The sequence below is a fragment of the Zonotrichia albicollis genome, chromosome 25, assembly GCF_047830755.1.
Source record: "Zonotrichia albicollis isolate bZonAlb1 chromosome 25, bZonAlb1.hap1, whole genome shotgun sequence".
Taxonomy (NCBI): Eukaryota; Metazoa; Chordata; class Aves; order Passeriformes; family Passerellidae; genus Zonotrichia; species Zonotrichia albicollis.
The window spans coordinates 4,413,161-4,439,688 of NC_133843.1; the positions used below are offsets into that span (position 1 = coordinate 4,413,161).

At 39.9% G+C, this 26,528-nt stretch overlaps 1 protein-coding gene across 2 annotated transcripts in view; it reads right to left on the reverse strand.

Moving 5' to 3' along the window:
- PRDM2 (PR/SET domain 2) overlaps nt 1-26,200 on the reverse strand; it is a 62,209-nt gene extending 36,009 nt beyond the window's left edge. For both annotated transcript variants that reach the window (XM_074558696.1, XM_074558695.1), the window contains exons 1-6: nt 26,044-26,200; nt 18,347-18,418; nt 11,116-11,233; nt 10,794-10,897; nt 8,201-8,353; nt 2,221-2,347 (exon numbers count right to left, since the gene is read on the reverse strand). In XM_074558696.1, coding sequence (XP_074414797.1) covers nt 2,221-2,347; nt 8,201-8,353; nt 10,794-10,897; nt 11,116-11,233; nt 18,347-18,355 — 511 coding nt within the window. In that variant the 5' untranslated portion in view covers nt 18,356-18,418; nt 26,044-26,200. The remainder of the gene's footprint in view (nt 1-2,220; nt 2,348-8,200; nt 8,354-10,793; nt 10,898-11,115; nt 11,234-18,346; nt 18,419-26,043) is intronic.
- Between the last annotated feature and the right edge of the window lie 328 nt (nt 26,201-26,528).

Sequence of the window (26,528 nt, forward strand, 5' to 3'; positions counted from 1 at the left end):
AGTCTTTGTGCTTCATGAGACAAGGGTATAACTCCATAAATAGATTATTCTTGGTTATTCTCAAATGCTTCATGAATTTTGTGCTTGGAGTTGGTTTTTGTTGGGTTGCTTTTCACTCAATATCTGTGAGCCTCAGTAAGGAGCTTGTGTTTATAAAAAGGGGGAAAAGATTTAATGTTCCCAATTATGAAATCTGTAAAATCCATAACAGTTAAAACACAAAACCTACAAAAGAGCACAAAATCAAAACCCAGAAACCAAATTAGTTTACTGGTACATTTACCTATAACTTCATGAATGCAAATCAAACTTCTATGCCATGAAAAATTACCTCAGAAATTATTCTGTCTGGCTTTGCTGATTTATCATATAATCAAATTCTTGCAGGTTGTTTTTCTAGCTTTTCAGGTAAATCACAGACACACAAATTCCATGTGCTAAAATAATGCAGATTTAGGAAAAAAATGTGATACAGCCTGTAATTTACCAAGTGCTTCTTATATATGTGCTAAATATGCTTGTTCATTATAAAATAAAACTCAGTGCTTGAATTTCAGCTTGTATTTCCTTAACCTATGAAACACTATCAAAATAACTGTGTTGCACTACAGTCCTCTCTTCTCAGTCTCAAATAAAATACTCACACAATAATGTTTCCAATATCTGACCTTGTTTCCAGTCATCTGCACTACCTGTAAGATCAGGACCTACATTTTAAGTTTAAAAAATTATAATGATGTTTCTTAAAATATTATCTTTCTTTGGTTCATTTGTAGCTTCTTGAGAATATCAAAATGTACATACTCCAAAATGTACATATTCCCATGCAATAGGAATTGATACATCCGTGCTGCAACTGAATATTTCCATTTTTTATATCTAGTCCCTGTAAGTCAAGGCTTTGTTGTGATTTTGGCCTAAAACGTTAGGGAAAATGTCAGTTATATAAGGCCACGCGTGGAGGCACACGCACTCTAAAAAACCCTGCTGCTGAATTAGTAATGGAAAAAATAAAGGATGTCTGCTCTGACATGCATATTCACAGAGGGAACAACGCGTTCCTAGCACCCCAAACTCTGTCCCACCCTCCCTCCCCGGCCCAAGTCAGCCAGGAGCAGCCATTCCCATCCTGCCAAATTCCAGAACCAGCAAGTCGGCCTAGAAACAACAAGAAATTAAAGACCGCAGGGAAAGAACAGGAGGGGAATTCTTCATTTGGCTGGAGTGACGAACCCCAAAGCCGGGCTCAGCCTCCCCTCCCCAAAGCTCGGAGCGGGCCCGGGCCGGGCTCCGCGACCTCCACAGCGGGACCGCCCCGGGCTCGGCTCCGCTGCCCAAGGAGAGAGCGGCGGCCGCGGGCCCGGGCTCAGCCTGGCAGGGAGGGATCGGGGCAGCTCCGGGCCCGGGCTCAGCCTGGCAGGGAGGGATCGGGGCAGCTCCGGGCTCGGGCTCAGCCTGCCCAGGGGGGATCGGGGCAGCTCCGGGCTCAGCCTGCCAGGGAAAGATCGGGGCAGCTCCCGGCTCGGCTCCCGCTGCCCACGGAGGGATCGGTGCGGCCCCCAAATCTGCTCCCTTTCCCAAGGAGGGATCGGGGCACCCTGAGCTCAGCTGGCTTTCCCAGAGAGGGATCGGGGCACCCCGGGCTCAGCTCGCTCTCCCAGGGAGGGATGGCCCAGCTCCCGCTGCCACGGAGGGATCGAGGCAGCCCCGAGCTCAGTTCGCTCTCCCAGAGAGGGATCGGAGCACCCCGGGCTCGGCTCGCTTGTCCAAGGAGGGATCGCGGCACCCCGAGCTCAGTTCGCTCTCCCAGTGAGGGATCAGCGCGGCCTCGAGTCCCGCTCGCTCTCCCAGTGAGGGATCGGGGCACCCCGAGCTCCGCCCGCTCTCCCAGTGAGGGATCAGGCCGGTCCGGACTCCGCTCCCTTTCCCAAGAAGGCACCGCGGCTGCGGCGGGCTCGGCCCCGGCCCCACACGGGATCACAGCGGCTGCCGCGGCCCCGCGGGTGGAGCGGAGCGGATCGGGCCGTTCCCCGTGCCCGCCGCCGCCGCCTCTCCCAACTTTTCCAGCCGCAACTTCCACGTTCCGCCCGCGGCGCCGCCGGCCGGGCCGCGCCGGGCTGGGCCCTCCCCACCCTCCTGTCTCGGGCCGCGGAAGGTCACGGCGGCCGCGGGCCGGGCTGCCCCGCGCACTGGCGGCGGCGGGGCCGGTGCGCTCCGTACCTCTGCGGGCCTTCGGGGAGTGCCGGCGGCTGCGGGCGCTCGCTCGCTCCTCCTCGATCGCGGCCGCTATCGCCGGGTCGTCCTCGCCATTGTACCACACCAACAGCTCCTCTCCCGCCGCGATTGGCTGCCGGGACACAACACAGGGCGCGCGGCCAATCAGAGCGCGCGTTGTTGGCGGGGCGGGGAGCGGCCGCGGCGGCGCCCACGGCGCTGCTCCCGCCGAGCCTCGAGGGCGCCGCCCCGCGCGCCCCCTGGCGGGCGGAGGGCGCAGTGCAGGGAGCGCCGCGGGCCGCGCCGGGCACACGGGGAACAGCAGGGAGCGACCAAAGCAGCCAAAAACAACCCCGAAACAACCCCAAAACACCGAGAAACAACCCAAAGCCAACCCCAAAAGCTCATCATAGACTGCAACACACACAGGGAACAGCAGCGAGCAACCAAAACAGCCAAAACCAACCCAAAACCACTCAGAAACCTCATCATGGACTGTAACACACACACACACACACACAGAACAGCACCCAACACCCAAAAACACTCCAAAACAACCCAAAACCAACCCAAAACCTCACAGACACACATGGAACAGCCAAAAACACACAAAACAGCCAAAAACAGCCAAAACCAACCCAAAACCAGCCCCAAAACTCATCATGGACTGTAACACACACACACAGAACAGCACCAACACACAAAACAGCCCAAAACCAACCCTAAAACCTCACAGACACACATGGAACAGCACCCAACACACAAACCAGCCAAAACCAGCCAAAAACAACCCAAAACCAACCCTAAAACCTCACAGACACACATGGAACAGCCAAAAACACACAAAACAGCCAAAAACAACCCAAAACCAACCAAAACCAACCCAAAAACACCCTGAAACAACCCAACACCAATCTGAAACCTCACACACACGCACGGAACAGCGCCAAACACCCCAAACCACCCCAAAACCACCCCCAAATTAACCCCAAAAACACCCCCAAAACCAATCCAAAACACTCATCATGGACTGTAACACACACGCACAGAGAACAGCACTGAAACACCCCAAAAACAACCCCAAAACCACCCCAAAATTTCCTTGCAGACTAAAACACACACACAACCCCCAAGACACAAAATAATGTCAAGAAAAATCACCCTCAAAAAATTCACAGGAAAACACAGAAAAAACTTCAGAAAAGTGACAAGAAAAGTACCAGAATACAAGATAACCCCTAAAAATGGCAAAAAAAAAACCTAGAAAAAACTTACAAAAAACAGTCAAAATCAGAAAAAAAATCACAAAAAACCCCCAAACTCAACAAACCCAAATTTCCCCTCTTTCTATTTGTATCCATTGATCTTTGGTCCAACTACAGTTCCTGACAATACAGAGGTAATATTAATACAGTTTTAGTTACTATTACTATAGTTAATTATTAATATAGTCTTGGTATTAATAATTAATACAAAGTTGTTGTTATTATTATTATTTTTAGCATGAACTTTCCAGCTGTAATGTCCCAAATTGTGGTTTTTCCTCAAATAGTGACACTGATTTAAATCCTAGTGCTCACTGCTCTGGATATTATATATATATATAGTTAAAAAATATATATATACATACACTGTTAATTCTTTCCAGAGAGCAGCCATGTTGGGACAAACATACCCACCTTATACAAAGCTTTAAATAACATTAATTAATTATAATATAATAATAATTTACTGCTCAGGCAGCCACTACAGCTGGGATGTGGAACAAATTCTAAAGATCCAGGAAAAGAGTGTCACAGTGGGTTAATGGGAATAAAGATAATTACAACATGTTTAATAAATCCACTTCACCACAAAAATCAAAGGTGTGCCTGACATTCCAAATTAATTATTTCTATTCTTTTTAATCAAATTTTTAAAAAAATCACAGACTAAATTAGTCAAATGGGCATCACTGCAAATGCTACTCATACTCCCAGCACTGCCAACAAAAGAAACTTTATTGATCAGTTCATTTCCTACATTCTCTAAAACATCAAACTAGTAAGTCTCCAAGCTGGCAGACTGAAGATTTTAATTTTTTAAATCTTCCTCATTGTTTCTCCATTTCCTGAAGCATTTTACCCAGAACCAAGAAAAATTTAAATGCTTTAACTTCAATTCTCCTTTTTCAGGGTTAATGAACACGAGGCTGGTGGAGACCAAATCCTATTTTCAGTCATTACATCAGAGCCAAGGTTGTCCTCAGATTATTATTTCCAGTCTGAAGCCAAAGGGGAATTTTGTAGCAAGAAGAAAATGAGGATTTCTTTCTTCTACAGCTCGTTTTTAGTGGGTCTCACAGCACATGATAAAGGTGCTAATTATCATCATACCCCCAGACACTGGAACAACAAGAGGTGCAAGATCCCAACAAGCAAGGGAAGAGTGAGTTATAAGTAAAACCTATGGCTTGGTTTCCTTCAGTTCCAGAGGCCTGATAGGATAAATAGAGGCAAAATTATTTGCATAGCCTTGGAGCTGGTGAGCAGCAGGGCTGTCTGATGCAAAAAAACCCTTTATCATCTAAAAAAACACAAAGATCTGCATGAGGTTTCAGGCAATGCAAACACAGGGTGGTAATGAACATGTAATTTGTTGGCTGCATGGCTGGAGCTAAGGTTGAACTTGATGAATTTCGTTTTATTGTGACTGCTCTAGAATCTCAATTAAGCCCTCTAACCTTGTACTTCTAAAATGAGATGCAGCAGCTTCAAAATCAGAGAATTAAAGCTGTTCCCTCATAGAGGAGGAGAGTGTTCCCTACACTGAGCAAGTGCCACTTGTGCCACCACTTTTCCTCCTTGTGACACCCTCTAGTAACAACTCCAAAGCCCAACCTCCTCCAAAATATTCCCTACAGACCCTTGGTGCAGCAGTGTCACACTGGGACAGCCTGCCTAAAAAAGGATGAATTTTGGGCAGGTTCATTAGGTTAATAATCCCCACACACTTTTTGTGCTTTTTGTTTTAACTGCTACATTTAACTGTCCTTAATCCAAGTATTTCCTGTTCAAAAGGTTTAGAGTAAGTTCAAAATTTGTTATTTTCAAGAGTAATATCCCAACAAGTTATTAACCTAACCTAAGTAACCTTAGAGGTTTTAGCACAATTAATTGTGCACGTTCAAGCACTCTAATGTGCCTTGTACAGACTGAGACAGGCATCATCAGAGTTTCTATTTTTCACCACAGACACAGCATTTTACTGTGATGTTGTGCTTCTGCACCTGAGTGTGGCCTCATCTCACCAAACATAACCCAAGTGAGCAGTCTGACATGTACCTGAGTGAATTTCACACTCTAGAATCCAACATTTTGTTGCCCTCTCCCATGTAACAGGGAGGATCTTGAGGTGTTATAAACTTGTTGGGCACAACAATCTTCCACAAGCAAATTAATTTCATTTTAATCAGGGACAGTTTCATAGCCAAGCTTCTTCAGAAGACTTTTTGAAACTGAGTTTTGACTGTATTTTATTTTTTCTAGAACTTTTAGAACTGGAATTTTTGCAGAACACCACAGAGAGAGCTCCTCCCATGAGCAGGGGCAGGAAGAGCTGAAGCTGCATCACAAGTTTAAGCTGCTCCCTCACAGGAATCCTGGGGAAAGCAGATGCAAAGCAGCTCAAAAACACCCTCAGCCCTTCAGCAAAGATGAAGATGGAAGAGAAAAACATTTGCTTGTGCTCAATCACAAGTTCTATTGCATAACTATTCAGTAGAGCAGGAAACTGGGAAGTTAAAGCTCTACAGTTCTGAGGTTCTGCACCAAGAAAATTTGGACTTTGTTATTTCAGCAATGAGGCTTGGAAATCAGCCTGTTTAATTTACAAATTAAAAACCTACAAAAAGCTAAATAAAGCACTGATAAAGTTCTGCCTGAGGAGATGGTGGAGTCCCCATCCCTGGGTGTGTTAACAAACCCTGGATGTGGCACTGGGTTGAGTTGAGATGTTGGGGCTGGGTTGGACTCGATGATCTTCCAACCTTGTGATTCTGTAAAGGAAACCTCAGGAAAAATAAGACCCCATGACTTTACTTTCAATGCTTCAAGGTAAAGCAGAACAAAATTACAAACAAGCCACTTGAATTCTCCTTTGGGGGTAAATAAAACCTGCGCTGTTTATTTGTCAGCAAGTGGAACTCCCCTAAATTTATGAATTATGATAAAGATCAGGAAAGAACCATGTGTTCATATATGGGCTGGTAAATTTACAGCAGTTTGAAATGGCAGTGTAGAGATGCTAACATTATATGCAAAAGATAAGGACATTTAAAATGTTCTTTATTATATACCTTTTGTCTCAGTTGGCAGTAAGGTGTGACTGGGATAAAACTCATCAAATTGCAAGAGACAACAGTCAAAGGAACAAAAGGATATTCCAGTGCTGAGACAAGGTATTTGTTATTCTGTCAGCAGTGCTCAGCCTCTTTTAGCAGTACAGTTATTTTCTGAAGTGCACTATCATCCATCAAATAAACAAATTTTAAATATGTGAATGCTTGTCTCTGCCAGGACTGAAATTTGCAGAAATTTAATTTTAGAGTGACTCCAAAGGCACACCTATACTAATGAGCCAGTGGGACTGTGGGCAAAGGGAGAAGAAATCCAAGCTAAAGTGTCTGGAGAAATCAAGGCTGGCTACAGGGTCATATTTGGAGCCTGTCTCTGTAAATAAGCAAGAAATTCAAGAAATACTTTTAAGCTACAATATTCTTAACCTAACATGCTCCACCATTATAGTTAAACCATTTTTTTCTTGATTTGGGAGATAAAATGCTCCAGGAATTACACTCTTTTCCCTGCCTTCCCCTCACTCCCTGAACAAAACCAAAATGCTATAAAACCATGAGAAATGGTTTCATGGAGCTACCCACAAAAGTGTCTTGACAGCCAGACTTTGTCAAATGATGCACAGACCATAAAAATAACTGATTCCTGCAAAAACATCCTCAGCAGGAATCCTGGTATCTAGAAAAACAGAAAAATATTTTATATACTGGGTAGTTTATTGTTCTAGTGTGTATCAAATTTGGTGCTACAGCAATTACTCAATAAGACAGACTTAGTGTTGAAACACCCAGTAGTTTAACAGTAAATCTGATGTCAAATGTATTGGCAGTTAGAATTTATTAATGTCAAATGTATTGGCAGATAAGGATTTATATCAATGATGTGTAGCATTTGCAGTGTTTGAAATATATTTCATAAAAGGATTCAAACTCTGATTAATATAAATATAATATATCTTAAATATATTATTTATGTATCTATATTATTTATATATATTTATAGATATATTATAAATTTACATATTTAATATAAATTTTCTATTATATATATTTTAGATATTATATATTTTTATATATAGCATATATAAAAGGTTTCAAACTTTAATATAAATATATAATATATATAATATATTATATCTTATATATATTATATATTACAATATATTATAGTATATATAGCATATATAATTATATATATTATATATATTATATAATATAATAACATAGTATATAGTATATATATATTATATACATACACTATAATTATATATATATTATATACTATAATATACTTTTATATATATTATAATAGTATATTATAGTATATAATATACTATAATTATAGTATAGTATATTATAGTATAATGTAGTAGTATAGTATAATATATTATAGTACAATATAGCATAGTATAATATAGTATAGTATAATATATTATATTACATTATATTATATTTATAATGTATATAATATAGATATATATTATACATATATAATAGTACATATATATTAAGAAAAAATTAATTAATTTTAATTAATTTAATTTTAATTAAATTAAAATAATTTAATTCATTTTAATTTTTTAATGAAGCAGAATAAAAAGTATTGAAAATAAAAGCCCCCAAACAAAGCAGCAGCTGCTGAGGCAGGGGTACCTTTAAGCTCTTGTAGTAAATGGTCCTGTTGATCTCCAGGGGGAAGAGGTTCTGCTCCTTCCCCGAGCGTGCCCAGTTGATGTAGCGCAGCCAGTTGCCCTTCTCTGGGTCGGTGGCATCCACACACATCCAGCCCAGGTTGGGGTAATACACCTGTGGGAAGGCACAGGGACACCTCTCACACCACAGCACTGAAATGTGGGATCTCTGAATCCTTCCCCCTCAGGGGCAGGGAAGGCATTTTGTGCTGTTCTTGAAGATAAGGAAAGCCTCGTGTCTCTCTCAAGGAGGACACCAAGGCTGTCCCTGTGACAGTGTGAGGACACCAAGGCTGTCCCCATGACAATGTGATGGAAGAGAGAAAATGAAAAGATACAGACTCTAGCTGGCCCACAGAATGATCTGAATCCTTGTTCACCTTTGCTTCTTCCTTATGACCAACGGGCAGTGAATGTGTCTGTTAAGCGAGTGTATATATAAAGGCAACTCTCAGGATCTCTAGTTGGTCACAGTGGACCCCAGATGTGTCACAAAGTCTCTTTTCCCAGTCTGGCAGTCGAAGAAGGAGTCAGAGCTCTTCATTTCTCGGTTTCAAAGTTGTTTATTGTATCTTATTTATAAAATTCTTTCTCCTGCCCAGCCGAGGTCCATCCAGCAGGACAGTCAGAGGCACTCTGCCTGCCCCTGGGCAGTATTATCTTTTTATACTAAAAATTACATATGCAATATTTACAATTACTTTCCAATACTGTGGGAGAGCTAAACAGATATGGAAAATATGTCCAAATGTAGTTACTGATTACTTTTATATATATATATTTTATATATATGTATGTATAACTGTACTGTGTTTTTATATTATTACGGGTTTTCCATAAACCAAAATACTTTTTTGCTTTTCGAATTTACAGAATATTACAGTCTCACTTACAGAACATTGTTTAAAGGCCTTGTGCACTGTGAGAAGGAAAATAGCTCCAACTCCTCTCCATAACACTGTCTTGAAGTGATTCCTGTACTACAATAAAACCCACTCAGCACAGCTGTGCCAGTCATTCTGAACAGCATTTCCCTCCCTTTTCAGACACTTGTTCTCACTTTCCCAACTGTGGCTTTTCACCAGTAGAAAAGGAAAATATGTTCTCTCCTCAGATACAGAGGAATACTGACACACACAACTTGTATTTTTCACAGTGAGCCTCTGGTATGACAGCTCAAAACCATTAAAATTGACTGGAGATTCCAGTTTTTGAAGCCTTATTTTTATTCAGATTAATTTGACTAAAAAGCAAATGGAACTCTTGTGGAAAAGGTTGTTCCTCAAGCTGAGTGTCTGAGCTGCTCCTACAAACCATATTTTCTAACAGTTGAGGTTCTGGACTGGTTTCAGGTATCAGCACATGAGACCAATTGTTGCAGTCTCATTTTAGCTGCTTTTTTTTCTAACTCTAAAATCACTATTAAAACAACACACAATTGCTCTGGAATCTAACAAGGGTTTTCATTATCCCCTGCATTGTAAACACAAATTGTAAAAATATCCACCATGAACATTCAGCATCCAGCACTGAGAAACACAATTTTAAGGTCAATAATTTACTCGACTGATTCCATCTCAGCAAATGTTCCTGTAACAGATCAAAACTGGAGATACCTTCTGCAGTGGAGTTTGTGATAGCATGAGCTCAGTACAACAAACATTATACTTGAAAATTGTACTGCCTTTCTAAAGGGTAATTTGCATTTATGGCAATGTCCTAGATCAATTCCTCTGATAGAGGTTAACTCTAAGCTCTGTGCATGTTTTTAGTCTTTCAGGGAGTTTCATTTCTGCAAGGGGACAGAAGGATGGATGACCATTATCAGGGTCTTCAGCCTAAAAATCCATGTTCCAGAACATTCTATTCCTCAACCCCTCCCCTCCTTGACTATTCACTTTGCTAAAACCAAGTCCTGTGTTTGCCTTCAGAAAGACTGAAGAAATCTCTGGAAGTGGTTATGAACTGCCTTAAAGAGACTGGAAATGGGATTCAGCTCCAGATAATGGCATTTATATTTTGAAATATAAATTCATTTACCTATATTTTACAGTGGAGCTTCCAGAGCTGTTCAGCTGCCCAGACAGCACTTGCTTCAAGGCAAGCCCAGCACAAGAAACACTGCAACAAAAACTCCAAAGCCTGGTCTTCAAAGAGCTAAATGAGGAGTGATGTGGTAGAGATTCCTCATTCCCTTAGAGATTCCACATCCTCCTAATGTCCCTGATTTCATGAGCAGTTGACAGCACTCAGTTGCACTCAGGGTTGAAGCCAACAAAGAAAAAATCAGCCACAAATTTTTAAGGGCAACTGTGATCCACACACAGCTTGTAAGAAATACAACAATTTCAAACAATGCCAATGGTTTATAAAGCTTTGTAATTCAGAATAATTGTTCCATCCAAATGTCTATAAATAACCATTAGTAATGGCAGTAACAGATGGCAATTACCTTATATCAACTTTATTTCTAAAATATCTGGAAAATTAAAAGCTAAATAAAAAATATTGACCTGGTAACAAACACATTTTTCCATTTACAAGCTGTTTCTTACCTCCCACATGTACACATTGCTCTTAACTTGAGATCTTTTTTTCTTGTCACCAACAAATGGTCCAAACTTCTTGCCTTTCAAAATTGATTTTGTTGCCCAGACACCTGAGGAGACAAGTAACAGGAGTTAAAACTAATCTAAGCAAATCTACTCAAAATTCATATTTTTAAGATTATTATGTGTGTCTGTCTTGGAGCTGTCCACTCAAATACACCAGCCATCATCTCTACCCAGCACAGGAGGGCACCAGGCTTTCACAGAAACTCAGATTTATGTGAGTCACTGAAAATCTTCATTCTCTTCTCACAGCTGCAGCACTCACCAAGCCGAGTCTTGTCAACAGCAGATGGGAAGAGCCTCACATCCTCAGGCAGGCCCCTGAGCACGTGCTCAGGAACATCATCCAAGGTCTCCACAGCAACAGGGGAGTCACTTGTGTTCTGCAAGTCAAAAAGCCAACCACCATTAACAGGCAGAGCAGCTACACAGCAGGTGATCAACCCACAGGAACTTCAAAATGTTCTGACTTGCAAAGAAAGTAAAATTTCCAAACTCACCGTGCTGAGGATAAATGATTGCTAATATACATGAAATTATTTCCCTTTTTTAAAGTATGACTTCCAGGCATACTCAACCTAATCAGTCCCCCAAAACCAATCTAATATATTTTCTCATCTTGCCTTATGTGACAAAGTGCCACTTGTGAGAAAGACTGAAAAGTAACTTTAGGAAAAAACCAAACTCAAAGTTCCAAGAAGCACATACAGTAAAAAATCTGAAAAGTCACTGGCTCTGCTGACTGAAGTGTGTTGCAGTAAATGAACCCCTCCAAGAACCTGCACTGGGGATACACCACCACTGACCACAGCAGCAGGATGTTACAGGGTAAGGCAATGCCCTACCTGCAAAGCTCAGTGCTGGATGGAGGGGATGGGGTCACGCTGCTTTTGGTGTTGAATAATCCTAAAATCAGGCACAATCATCAATCCTAAAAGTTCAACATCTCTTTAAGGGTGAGGAGATGTGGCAGAGCTGACAAAACACCCCATAAAGGAACAGACAAGGGATACTGCACTGCTAACCTGCCTAAAGCTGCCTGGGGACACCTCTCTGACAGCCCAGCACTTTGCCCATCCTAGCAAAGCCCAGCCCCACTCGTGAACAGGATCTTTAACACACCCCTTCTTGCAGTGTGGTGGAGATCCCTCCTTGGAGTGGGGACACCCCATCTCTGGAGGTCACCCAGTGCTACCCCTGCATGGACAGGGACACCTTCCACTGTCCAGCCCTTTCTTCATCCTAGAAAAGCTGAGCCCCACTGGTGAGCAGGGTCTTCTGACACACCCCTTCTTGCAGTGTGGTGGAAATTCCTCCTTGGAAAGGGGACATTGTTGTGGTGTGTTGCAATGTCCTGTTTTACCTTCTCCCTTCCCCCTCGCCCCTCGCTGAGTGTGCCCTGTCAATCAGGCTAACATACCAGCAAGGCGTGGTGTGATAGGTGTCCTTAGTCCCTTGAGACCCTGCCCCTTCACCTGGTTGGTGGCTCACCTGTCCCCTCCCCTTCCCCTGCCCTGAGCTTAAAAGGTCAATCAGACCATGCGGCCTCGATTCTGTTGGAGGAATTGCCCCAGTGCAGACCTCTGTACCCATGGAATAAACATCTGGATATAACCCTCCAGCAGAATCCACTCCTTCCTTCTCTTCACCATCGCCAGAAGCTCTCTCCTGAGGTAAACGGAGTCCTGACAAGCCTGGACTTGCGTCTTGTGCCCCGCTGCACTCTCCAGCAGCCAAGGTATCTCTGGGGTAAAACACCACAGTGCTGCCTTTGGCCCAGCAGCGAGGGTCAGAACTGGCCCAGGCACCATCTAACTGGTTATATTGGGATTCATATTCCAATAGGACATCCCATCTCTGAAGGCCACCCAGTGCCACCTTGCCATGGCAGGGACACCTTCCACTGTCCCAGGCTGCTCCAAGCCCCAGTGTCCAACCTGGGCACCCCCAGGGATGGGATCTCCACAGCTTCTCTGGGCTCACCCCCTCACAGCCAAACCCTTCCTAAAGCCACTCCCTGCCTGCATGAAGCCACTCCCCTTCTCCTGTCACTCCAGTTCTTGGTGACTGAACCATGTGCATGTCAAGTTTACTGCTCTGCAACAGAGAATAAAAGGATTTTAGTAGTAATTATTTCAGTATCCTAAATGTTACTCATATTTCCTACATCAGGTAACATGTCAGAACTTTAGCAAGCAGCTTATAATTAATACAAGAAGTTTTAAGAATGTTTTTATATTAAAGTTTGACAGGCAATATCAAGCTAATAAATTATTTACTGTCCAGTGATTAGTTCCATTTTATGGAGCCTGCAAGGTTCAATATTATTTTTATAATTTTATCCATACTATTACTACTCACACTCATCATAAAACAACCTGCTCCCTGTTACCCACTTAGAATTAACAAAACACTATTTCTGATAGAAACTACCAGAATTTCAAAGTTACAAGAATGCAAAGTTTCCTATAAAATCTGTTCACGTTCCAAATGAACTGTGCATGGTGAAATTTAAGCCTTTATTGAACCACATGCCCTAAAACAACTCCCTGCCCTCTGATATGGAACTCTGATCATTCTGGTCAGGAACAAACACTGCTGGCAATGGCAGGAGCAACTCTAATATTAAGGATGTTATACTTGACCTCTGAACCCATTTTTAAGAAGAGGTTAAACTGAGAAAATTTTCCAAATAAACCTTAATTTTTTGGAAATTATTCTGGCTTTTACCTATAACCATAAAGCAGAGATACAATAGGAATTTTTCACATACTGAATAAAATACTGAGCAGTATTCAAGAGTACTTTTGAAATACATTGAAAGGTTCTGGAAATATATTTTAAAATGCTTCTCAATATGCTATCAAATTTCATTTTTTTCTCTCTAAAGCCAAACAAATAAAGCTTCTCAGCCCTTTCTCCTCAGCACACAGTCTTTGTCAGGGTGCTGCTATAGCAATCATATTCACTACATTTGAAAACCCAATTTGCTGAGTGGAGTTAAAAGAAAAAATCTTCTGCCAGTTTTAATTGCAACAATGAGGAAAATTATAAAACTGGAATCAGAGCAAGGTTATTCTAGTGCTGCCTTCATAAACCTTAACAGCTGCACAGAGAGTTATTTGGAGGGGAGAAAGACCCCAAATTGGAAACCATGGAAGGGAGAGAATGCCAGAAATCCCTTCCCATCCAAGAGTGGAGACACCAGGGATAAATACTTCTTCAATAGTTAGAATAGCTGAAGTCTATTCAAAGCAGAGCAAAGCTTTATTTTGCTCTTCTAACAACCCAAAAGGAAAAATCCTGATGAAAGCAGCCTGATTTCAGACATCTGTTTGCCTTGAACTGATATGCAAGGAGCCATGTCTCAGCTGAAAAAGAAACATGCATATCAAAGAAAGCTAAAAATCTTCCCAGAACATTACCCCAGGATTTCATCAGGGGAGAAACAAAACTATTTTTCCCAGTGGTTTCTAACAAGTTATATACAGAAATAGAAAAGGGGGGCTGACAGCTCTCAGAATGGTGCACTCCCAGTTTCAAGCTAAAAGCAGGATGGATTTTTGGCTGGTTTTCATTTGGGGGCTTGGTGAATGTTGGTTTTGGTTTGGTATTTTCATGAGCAGTTCAAAATCTCAAATCTCAACCCTGCAAATAAATTTTAACCTATCATAACAGACTCAGCTGATTCAGACAGAAGTGTACAGCACTGTGAGAAATCTTTGATTTTCCTGGCATATTCCTTAATAGTCACACATTTTAACTGTAAATATCCCTGAACTGCTCTACCATTTAAGAGGTGTATTTGTAAGGAGTAGTACATATACTACTACATATACCCAAAATCAGAATTTTATTGTACCTGCAAAAATCAGAGATTAGCAGCACATTCAGAGAACACAACACTCAGTCACATTAATGGATTTCACAAGTGCCAGAAAACTGGATATGGCCTTTGCACAACAATACACTTCACACCTCAAATGAATGGTAATAAGCAATCAAATTCTAAACAGTAAAATAAACAATTTAGTTCAGTCAAATCTCTTTTTATTTGCAATTTAGATATAGCTACTTGAAACTTTTTCCAGATCACAACTTGTCCCCAAGCAATGTCTGTCTACCAAAAAGAAATACTGCATTTCAATCACTTTTCTACCAAGACTTCACAACCACATTTAATTTATTTTTCTGTTTACAAAATTCACCCCTTGATAAGGGTAATGCACTTGTGCACATCCTACAGCCAACTTTTGCATTTATCTGAAGCCTTAACACAGTATTTTCCACTCCTTCCAAGGCTGCAGTTTTGAATAGAAAAATACCTGAAGCTTATTTCACTTTTAAGCTTCTTACTCTGAAGTTCATCCGAAAATTACATTCTAGCATTTAAATCATTAGGACAATGCCAAAGGATCATGAAGTGGTGCCTTAACTGAAACAATCTTTTCCTGTTTGCATCAAACCCAGACACTCTGACAGTACTTTTTATCACATTAAGCAAATTTTCACACCACACCACTTTCAGTACCATTGTGCTCATGAACCAGCCACAGATTAGTCTATAATGACACAAACAGTATTTAAACAGAGTAGAAAAGGCACCTGCAACAAGATACTTTCTAATTTCACACAATTCATGTGCTTGAAAATTTAAGATGTAATGGAAATATTTGAAATAATAATTGAAAAATTCAGAAAGAATGAGGGGAGGAAGTTTCAGAACAAGTGCAGATGTCCTTTGCATTCCTCAGCACTTTTTAAGTCACTGCCTGTGCTGTTTCCCCAGCAGAACCCAAATTCCTCCTACTGTGTCTTAGTGCAGGCTGAGACAATGCCACCAATCAAACTCCACTTGCTTGGGGTTTTTAAAATAAATTATTCAGCCATTCTGATGAACTAATTTACATATTAAAAATCCTTTCAAAAGAGGACTGCCTATCCTGAGACAGCAATCTTCCAAGAAAACCAAAAACATGAACTCCAACAACAGATGGGGTTTTTTAATCTTTCTTCTCCTTACAACAAGAAGGCCATATCAAAGAATTTAAGAAAAGGATTTCCTTCACCACTTCAAGATTTCTGTGGGATAAACCACAAAACGAACAGATTTTTCATATAAACCAAATCAACACCAGCCCAGTTAGTTCCATGGTCATCAAAGTCACACCAAAAGCAGAGACAAGCAGAATGAAAGCAATATGAGAATGAACCACTTGAAAGATGTTTGGCATCAGGCAAAAGCGTTTCTTATACAGACCTGGCACTACAACTTGCCAACAGTGAATGAAATGACAAGAAAAAACACCACACAGTTGATGCTAAATCCATTTAATAGAATAGTCAGGCAACAATTCCAGCCATGTGGGCTCCATGTGCTCTGGAAAGCAAAGGTGAAAGGCACAAACCCCAAGGAGGACCCTGAGGAGGGGCAATCTCAGCCTGTAATTGTAAAATGACAGCACAGCAGAAATGAGGTCAGATGAGGGCTTTTGATAGAGCACAGAAATCTGATTTAATTCCAGGAACAATCAGGGTGTAGGACACACAGCAGACAGGACAGGACATGGGCACACACACGGGAGGGACGCAGGCAATGGAACAGCTCCAGATTGGGATCTGCACTCTCAGAGTGGCAGCAGAGCCCAGAGCTCATTGGCATCACTGACACGGCAATGGCTGCTGCCTTCACCCCACTGAGGGCACCAAAATCAACCTTACAGGGGAAAACATTGCAATTCTCAATAGAAATCTGGAAGCAGCAGTTAGCCCTGCTCCCCAAAACAGACTATTAATGCTTAAAAGTGTGCTAATACAAATATCTTATATATATAATTCATATTTGTATTTTATTTCTATTTTGTATTTATATTATATATGTTTCTATTTTTAGATATAATTCATATTTGTATTTTATTTTATTTCTATTCTATATTTATATTTCATATATATATATTTCTATTTTCTATATATATTTCTATTTTCTATATATAATTCATATTTGTATTTTCTTTTATTTCTATTTTATATTTATATTTTATATATATTTCTATTTTCTATATATAATTAATATTTGTATTTTATTTCTATTTTATATTTCTATTATATATATTTCTATTTTTATATATAATTAATATTTGTATTTTATTTCTATTTTATATTTCTCTTATATATATATTTTTATTTTATATATAATTCATATTTTATTTTATTTCTATTTTATATTTCTCTTATATATATATTTCTATTCTATATATAATTCCTATTTGTATTTTATTTTATTTCTATTTTATATTTCTATTATATCTATTTCTATTACATATATAATTAATATTTGTCTATAGATATAATACAAGTTTGTTTTTTCACAATACGTATTTCAACACTCTGATAGAGATTATATTTTGATTTTTACCTTTTTAATATGTACAATTTTGTACATATTAAAAAGGTCATTATTTTCTATATACATTACATTAAAAGGTATATATTTTGCATATACAATTTTTACTTTTTACTTAAAATCAGAGGAAAAAAAAGCAACAGGAAACATCTCACCACCCCATTCCATGCTGTAATTACAATGCATATACCTCTATGACCTCACAGATAAAATACTTCACAAATGCTGCCTGCACTCAGCCTGCTGCTGATCAAACAAGGACAAGAAAAGCAGATTATTAGCCACAGGCATTGAAGTACACAAAGCATTTTATACATTTTGTACCGTGCTTGTTTCTGACTCATAAAGTTCCTGGCTGACTTTTTCAGCAAAGTAAAAATGGCTTTAGTGCAGTGTGATATCCTGTGGAATAACATCAGGGAGATCAGCCAGAGGGAGGAGGATTTGGGAGAAAAATTTGAATTAACATGTATTTTTTCTGTAAGTAAGTAACACAAATGAGTGTGAGACAAAGTGATGGATAATTCCTGCTTGGATAAACAAATGCAGAATAAAATGCTTGGTTAGAACATCCCCCTCCAGCCAGGACACTCTGACTCCCCACAGCACAGTGCTGCTCCACACAGGAAATGTGCTTTCTCAAGATTTCCCCTTGCTTCCAGGAGAAACACTTCACATTCCAGAAAAGTCTGACATTTCCCAATCAATCACTTTGGGGCAGATTGTTTTCTGCACATTTGAATAAGGAATGTGATTATAAAAGGATTTTTTAAATGGAAGCCTTCAATTTTCAAGCCATTTTATAAGGAACTGAATTGTTATGTGCAGGTTCAGGAGGAAATAGAATTTTCTGGAGCAGTGTTATGAGAAGAGGTGCCAGGAGTAGTAACTTACACACTGCTAAAGGGAATTCACAAAACCCTCAAATCCATGAAATAACAGACATCTCACAAGCATACACACTGCAGGATGGATAATGATGAGATTTAATGAGACTGAAGATTTTAAGGAACATTTTTAGTGGATGATTTACTTTTCTTATTAATAATTAACTGCTCTAAGTATTCTGATAAAGTCTTACACGTCTACTCACCTGATTCATTTTGAATTCCTGTTGTGTTCTGAAAAGACACACACAACAAAAACTCCTTTGATTACATGAACCCTAAAAAGAAAAACAGACAATTGTGATATGTACCCGTGCACAAATTCACATTGAACTGAAAGTACACAGAGCTGTGGTTTCTCTTCCTAAATTATCTGTAGAAAAAGAGCATTTTGTTTTAGAAAAAATCTGCTCCAAGCTGCAGTTTTGTTATTACAGCTCAAATGTGCCTGAATTATCTCAAGATTATCTAGCATTAATCTTTTTCCTACTTTAATTGATGATATGCTCAGGTAAGATTGCTCCATTTGTTTTTTAAAGTAAGTGAGTTTGCTCAAGATTGAGTATTTCAATAACCTTAGAAGTCAGATCTCTTTACAATTTTATATCAAAGCATTATGGAAGGACTTACATGTTTTTCAAATTTCAAATTTGAATTTAAAAATGTAATGTAATTTAAAAATGTAATGTAGAGTCAATTTAAAAAATGCATGTAGAGTCTCTACTCTTCATTAGAAACAGGAAAATATTCCTTAAATTGAGCTGTATTGAGGAATTTTATTACATGAATGAACTTTGAATTCCTTTTTAGAGATTTCAAAAGGTATCTGACAAAAATCTCCAGTTCAAGCAGGCATCAAGTTTGGAAATTCACAACTTGAGGTAAAACGAACCAGAATGATGCCATATCTAAGGGTTGAGATCAACTCACTTCCTTTCTTTGTTAATGTACACAAAACAGCTTTTTGCAAATTAGGCCCAAAACAATTTCAGCCCCATTGTCACACAGAATTTTCAATAAATTACCATCCCCCATTTTTGAAAGTTAAAACTTAAAGCACTTTATTCAAGCACTGCTATTTCTTCCTGTCTTTAGTTTTCCTACTATAAGAGTGATCAACTGAATTTTTTACTAAGTACTCTGCATAAGTACTAACATTTAATTTAAAATAAATTCAAGCAAAATCTACTCCAAATACATTTCATATAATCCCTCTATCTTTGCACTGAAAGAATTTTTAATGCTGTGCAAAAGTGCCAACACTGCCAAGCACCATTCAAACGTTACACTGCTTAAGAAATCCACAAGAAAAGGAAAAACATCCTTGAAAATTCTATTTCTGTTGTAGACACCTCTTCCAGGATTAACTCCTTTTGTCCTGGTGTTCTCATACTACAAAGAGCTGAAATATCTGTATTTCAGAAACTGGATTCTGAGGGATTTAAAGTTTGCCAGTTATGGATAAGGAGCTCCACCTGAGCAGCTTGTACACATCCAAAGAGCAGCATTCCTTTTGGAATGGATTATTACTGACTTCTAACTTATTTCAGAATTGGAGTCAGCATAAACATCTGTACTTCAACTGAGGCCTGAACATCAGGGAAAACTCAGCAATGCTCATTGGGATAAAACCCAATAAAATATAAAATGCAACTTGATTTTATAAATGAAATAATTTGTGTAGCAGAAAAAAATGTCAAGTGATTTCCTGCTATGAAACCAAACTTACCTTTAGTATCAAATGCCTAGTTTTTTTATATTCCAATTTTTTTATAAAATTACTGACATAAAGTCAAGAAAAGCCAGAAGCTGTTATGGACACAGCCTGGGGATCACCAGGCTGTGGGATGAATTTTGTTTTCACTGTTTCCCTGCCCATTTCTGCTTTTTCTCCTCCCTCTCACCAAAGGTCATTGCTGTCCTCAAGAACACTTTTGATCACAAATCTGGAAAGGGGTCTAGGAAAGTCCTCTGACACTTCATTTCCAGCCCAAAAATTCCAGATATACACAGACAATAAGGATTTAAAGCACTTTCATACACCATCACTATCCACACTAAATGTGCAGAATCTGAGACAAGTAAATAGCAATAAAGTGATGGGCTGCAGAGTTAAAGGAAAATCCTAAAAGTCAAGCTAAAAATTTCCTCTAAGCTGAATTTTCTTAGCCCAGTTATTAAACAAATTACTGAAAAAAACTGAAAATCCTTATTTTGTTTCATTTAAGGAGTAAAAATGCACTTTTCTTCTTTTTCATATACTAATTCAAAAATACTAAGAATTAATAGTTAAAAAATAATTTCCAAAGCAAAAATAATGGTATTTTTATAAATAAATGTTACATATATATATATGTAAATATTTTATTCAACTTTTATACAACAGGTGGTATCCCAGCCTCTCAATGGTATTTCTTAGGAGATGACAGCACAGTTTAATAAACTGATTAAGTTAAACATCCATACAATTCAGTTTTTGCAGATTCCTAACAGACCCTACTACTCCATATTCTTTCACCAATCACCACTTGAGCATAAAACAGAATTAGGTGAGAAATTAAATTTGTAGCAAACCAAAAGCTTTTAGAAGTATTTTTAAAGCTATTAATTTAAAATATACACTTCATATTAAAATCTTATACTTGCAGTTGGGTATTTTTTCCCCTTTTCCACATTACTTATTTTGTTAATAGTGAATTCATGTGGAAAGGAAGATTTATTGTACTGGAAAATAAATAAAATTAATACTGAACAGAGTCTTGTGTGCAGCCACGAGTTTTCTTTGTACCTAAAATGAAACATTGTAAGAACAGAAGTAACTGTAACAACAAACTCAGGGTTTAACTTTTGGTATACAAAGTCCAACAAACTCAAGAAAATATGAATAAAAATATGAATAAAAATATGAATAAAAATATGAATAAAAATGTGAATAAACATCAGCTGCCAGCAGGTTCAGTGAGCACCAACAAGGTGTTTACTCTCATTACTGTGTTAAAAATAGGCTGGAAACTGTTGTAAAATAGTCGATAATTGTTAAGCATGTACTGATAGCGTGTTGTTATATTGTAAAAGGGGTTTAAAGGGGAATTATAAGAAATTCTGTGCTCAAGGTACCGTAACACAGCTCAGCAAAGTGAACTGCAATGCCAACCAAGCCACAAAATCCTTCTCAAAACCACCTGAGCCTTTGATTTTAACCCACAGAAACAATTACCAACCTTGTGCAAAAAGTTGCAACCACAAAAGTCTGAATAGAATGATTGTGAATTTATCACAATGTGAAAAAGTAGAATTTTAAAGTTTTTAGAACAGAAGTTCAAGAAGCAAGAGAGAAGAATCTAAATGTGTCCTGTCTTTCTCCTTTTTCTTGTCCTCCATCTTCTGCTGTAAGAGTGGCACTTTTAGATTAGCTTAGAGACAAACAGAAGTGATAGGTATTAGAAAATTATTGGAAATAAATACATGTCGTTTTTAGTATAAAAAGATAACCCTGCCCCATCAAACACAAGTATTTTCATCCAAACTCAACAGCAACATAAGCTAACCTATTAAATATCTGGATATTATTAATAACATTTAGCACAGTGAACTTCATAAGCTAACCTATTAAATATCTGGATATTATTAATAACATTTACCACTGTGAACTTCATAAGCTAACCTATTAAATATCTGGATATTATTAATAACATTTACCACAGTGAACTTCAACCATTCACTGACAGAACAATAAAGGTTCTATCCCAAAAGTGAAGCACACACACCAGAAACCTGAATTTTCAAAATTCATTCTCAGAAAACACTGCCAAGTCATGTTGATTTTAAACTACTACTTGCTGCTCTATGTCATGAGTACAAAAATACTTCACACTTACTCAAGGCATTAAAGCATCTGGGAAACCAATCTGGCCTCTGTTAAAGGCACAATGATGGCCCCATTAAATCAGTTTTAAAGTCAGTCAACAATTGCTTTAGTACTTTGAAAAAGTCACTCAAAAACATGCAACAAGTATTTTCATCCAACCTCTCCTCCAAACTCAACAGCAGCATAAGTGAACCTATTAAATATCTGGATATTATTAATAACATTTACCACAGTGAACTTCAACCATTCACTGACAGCCCAAAGGAAAGAACAATCAAAGTTCTATTCCAACTGAATTTTCAAATTCCAATTTTCAATTTTCAAACCTGAATTTTTTAAATTCATTCTCAGAAAACACTGCTAAGTCATATTGATTTTAAACTACTACTTACTGCTCTATGTCATGAGTACAAAAATACTTCACACTTACTGAAGGCATTAAAGCATCTGGGAAACCAAGAAAAGAAAGATCTACTGCATTGTCTTATCTTAGAGTCACAGAAAAATTTATTTTTCTGAAAGGCTCCGTTTTAGGCAACAAATTATATTTTATTCATATAAGAATATACAAGGCATTTGTGTTTAAGGAAAAACCATGGTCTCTAAAACAAAATCAATAAAGCAAAAAGTATTTTGACATTATTTCTGAATCTAGGCTTCAGAATTTTAAATATTCCCTTAGAAAACCTCTAAGTTGTTAGGAATAAAGTCTGCAAACAAAAGCAAGTAATTTTATTCAAAACCAGCATTGCAGATCATCCCTTTCCAACTCAATCAGACTAGTCAGCATTCCTGTTTTACTAAGGAGACTATCTGGTTTTATAAGCCATATTTATAATTTCTGTATTTTTATAAGCCATATTTATAATTTCTGTATATGGAGGTTTTTTAAATCCCAGAATCCAAAAGCATTTTGAAAGAGAACGCTGCTTCCAATGGAGAGGAAGGAGAAAGCAGGCATGAGAGTATCAATCCTATTTTGGAAGCTGAAAATGGGCCATGCATTACATCACTGCTCCAGCAAAAACACGTTCATTAGAGCACCAGGAGCAACTTGAAAGTGTCCCCAGCCTGTTTTCCCAAAGCCCAGGGTTCAGCCTGGGATACTGCACAGCTCTGGGCTTTGTTTTCCTTTCTAGCTGCAGCACATGACCGTTTGTTAAACATCAGGACATCTCCATGTTTTCAATTCAATGCTGAAATACTCTCACTCATGAATTTTCCATGCTTTAGGTGAAATAAAGCTTGCCAATTTAAAAACAAAGTTCGTGTGGACTCAAAAAAGTTGAATATTTTATGATAGGGCATCCTGTTTCTATTGACAGGCATTAAATGCAAAGATTTTTCAGTTACTCAAGGCTTCCTGAATAATAATAGAGGAAAAATGGTCAGAAAATGATTTTCTGAACACTAAAATCTATTATCTATGGTACAGTAAGAAAAAAGGCTCTGCTTACTGCCACAAACCCAAATAAACTGCTACACCTCAGGTAACCACGATAATAAGCCAACAAATCACCAACACAACACAAACCTCAAGTTTATTAATTAAACAGCAACTAGTCAAGAAAGTCAACAGAAAATAACCAGTCTCTAGCAAGTGCAAATATGCAGAAATCCCACTCCAATCTTCAGATATGAGTGCACTTGAATTTGACTCACAAATGCAGGAAAACCCAATGAAAATTTTCTCAGCTAAGTACACTGCTGATTATTACTATGTGAAAAAGCTGATTTCAGTCATTTCTTTTCACAACACAGGACTCATCCTCCCACTTTTGACTACAGCAGAGGTAGAGAAGAAATATTTTCCAGCTTATTCTCAGTGGAAAAAAAAACCATATTGGTAAAAGAAATTATGTCATTTGAGGGGTTAAGTCTCAGGATCATGTCTGCCCTTTCCATGAGAACAAGCTCAACAACAAAGATATTACAGCACTTTACACAGGTTTGCATTACTGGTCATCTCTAAACCTCTCTGAATTTCTGTTTCCAACAGAGACACCCAGTAAGCAGCACATCCCTTTTGTACACTTTATATTATTTATATTGTTTATCCCTAAGGATCAAGGATTTTATGTGGAACAGGGGAATGGAGACATCACTGCACTGCAGGATGGACTCCCAGAGCCACTTCAGGTGTTACAGAAAATGACTTTCTGCTTTACTTCTCTTCCATTCTCAAGCAAATTGTCAATAATAAAAAAATGGATGTGATTTATTCAATGCACAAAAGTGTTTGAACATTGTTCCCCACCTTCCATGCTGTGCTGACAGAAATCTGCTCTTTGGATTCCCATAGAACAGGCACCAACTCAGGAATCTCCAAATTCCACATTTACCCTGGCACTTCTAGCAAAAATATTTTATCCAAAGTGATGATTTGTCCTTTAATTAACATAACTAGAGTTCCACTGTTTTTATGGTCTTTGCTATGGACTGAGGCACTGCTGTCCCAGCAAACCCTGGGAGCCACTTCCTTGAAAACCAACAGGTTCTCACTGCTGTCTCTGCAAGTCCAAAAGTTCTTTTGGTTCTTAAAAGTCACTTCTTCATCTATCAGTGACACAGATGTCCATCTGAAAAGTGCCAATGCTCTCACTGACTCACCATTTTGCTTTCCTGCAGTTGGAAGAGTTGGAAATCTCCACACCAAGGAAAGCAGCCCTGAATTCTTAACACGCCCATCGTTTTTACTGAAATGTTTTAAGTGTCAGAACACAACAATGACAGAATCATGGAATGGCTTGGGGTCAAAGAGACCTTAGAGCTCATCCAGTCCCACCCCCTGCCATGGGCAGGGACACCTTCCACTATCCCAGGTGGCTCCAAGCCCTGTCCAACCCAGCCTTGGACACTTCCACCAACAGTTTCTCTGGACACCCTGTGCCAGGGCCTCACCACCCTCATGGGGAACCATTTTTTCCCTATATCTAACCTAAACTTCCCCTCTTTCAGCTTGAAACCATTACTTCTTGTAATCAGTTCCTGGTGAGGAACATAATTACATGCCATGCTGCTGTACAACTCCAGTTACCCTCATCTATTTAGTGTATTTGAATAAGCTGGAGAAGACTTTGCATGCCCAAAGTCCAGAGCACAGACTGGGAACAGCCAACTGGGCCAGCATGAGAAGCACAAGCAGCCCTGCTGTTCTCTAGAGCTGTCCACTGCTGCTCACTCAAATGTGAAATAAGAAGAATAATTCTCTTGCCACTGAATGATCATTTAGCAGGTGTAGCCACACCACCTTCTCTTCCTTCCTCAGTTGGAAACAACCTAAAGTTTTCTTTATTGCTTCAGAATGGAAATTTTGCAGCTTCATATGAATTTGAAACCACTGGAAACTTCACTGAACACTTCAGCTACCTGTCCATGAGATGGTTATCAGCAAAGCTCCGCGGGCTGCTATGCCTTCAAATAAAAAATGCACTTAAGATACATCTCTTAAGCTGAATGTCTTCGATGAATATTTTTCATCTCACCCCAAATATTTCCCCCCCACTGCACAATGAATTATTCTCCGACTTAGAAGAATAATTCACAGATGGCCATTTTCAATGGGAGGAATCAATTCCGGAGTTAATTCCCCCAAGCCCTGCTCACTCAGCTTGGCAGAATTGACCTGCAGGAGCTTTGGGCCCTGCCAAGTGCCAGAACTTCTGCAGACACTTTGAAAGAGCCGAGTTCTCTCAGCATCGCGCTGCCAGCGCCAGGAGCCAGCCGACACTTCCGAGGCAGCATTTCCCAGATAAAAAGATTGAAAAAGCCGCCCAGGGGATGGAGCGTCCTCCTCCAGCCGGCCTCCCTCGCATCCTCCACCCTCCCTTCCCCTCCCCGAGGCGCTCCCGCGTCCCGGCGGGCACAGGTCCCGCACCTGCCGCCGCTGCCCTCCCGCCCCCGGCCACCGCCCCCCCGCGGACACCGGGGCGGCTCCGCAGCCTCAGCAGCTCCGCGGGCGCCGCTCCCAGCGCCGCCGGCTCTGCCCCGCGCCCGCCCGGCCCGGCCCGCCGGGTCCCGCCGCCCCCCGCTCACCCGGGCCCCGCTGGCGGCGGAGCGGCCTCAGCGCCGGCACCGTCCGGGCGCCATCTTGTCTCCAGCCTCGGAAGTGACGTTCGGGGGAGGCCGCGGGCAGGGCCCGCCGCGGGACCCCCGAGCCCTTCCTGCCCTTCATCCTCATCTTCATCGGCTTTATCATATTCATCCCCAGCAGCCCCATCCTGCCCTTCATCCCCAACAGCCCTTTCCTGCCCTTCATCTGCATCGTCCTCATCCCCAACAGCCCCTTCCTCCCCTTCATCGGCTTTATCGTCCTCATGCCCGACAGCCCCTCCTGCCCTTCATCACCCTCATCTCCAGAGCCCCTTTCTGCCCTTCATCGCCTTCATCCCACTCATCGGCTTTATTGTCCTCATCCTCAACATCCCCTTCCTTTCCTGCCTTTCACCGCCTTCGTCCCCCTCATCATTGGCTCCATCATCCTCATTGCCTTCATCGTCATCATGCCCGTCATCCCCAAG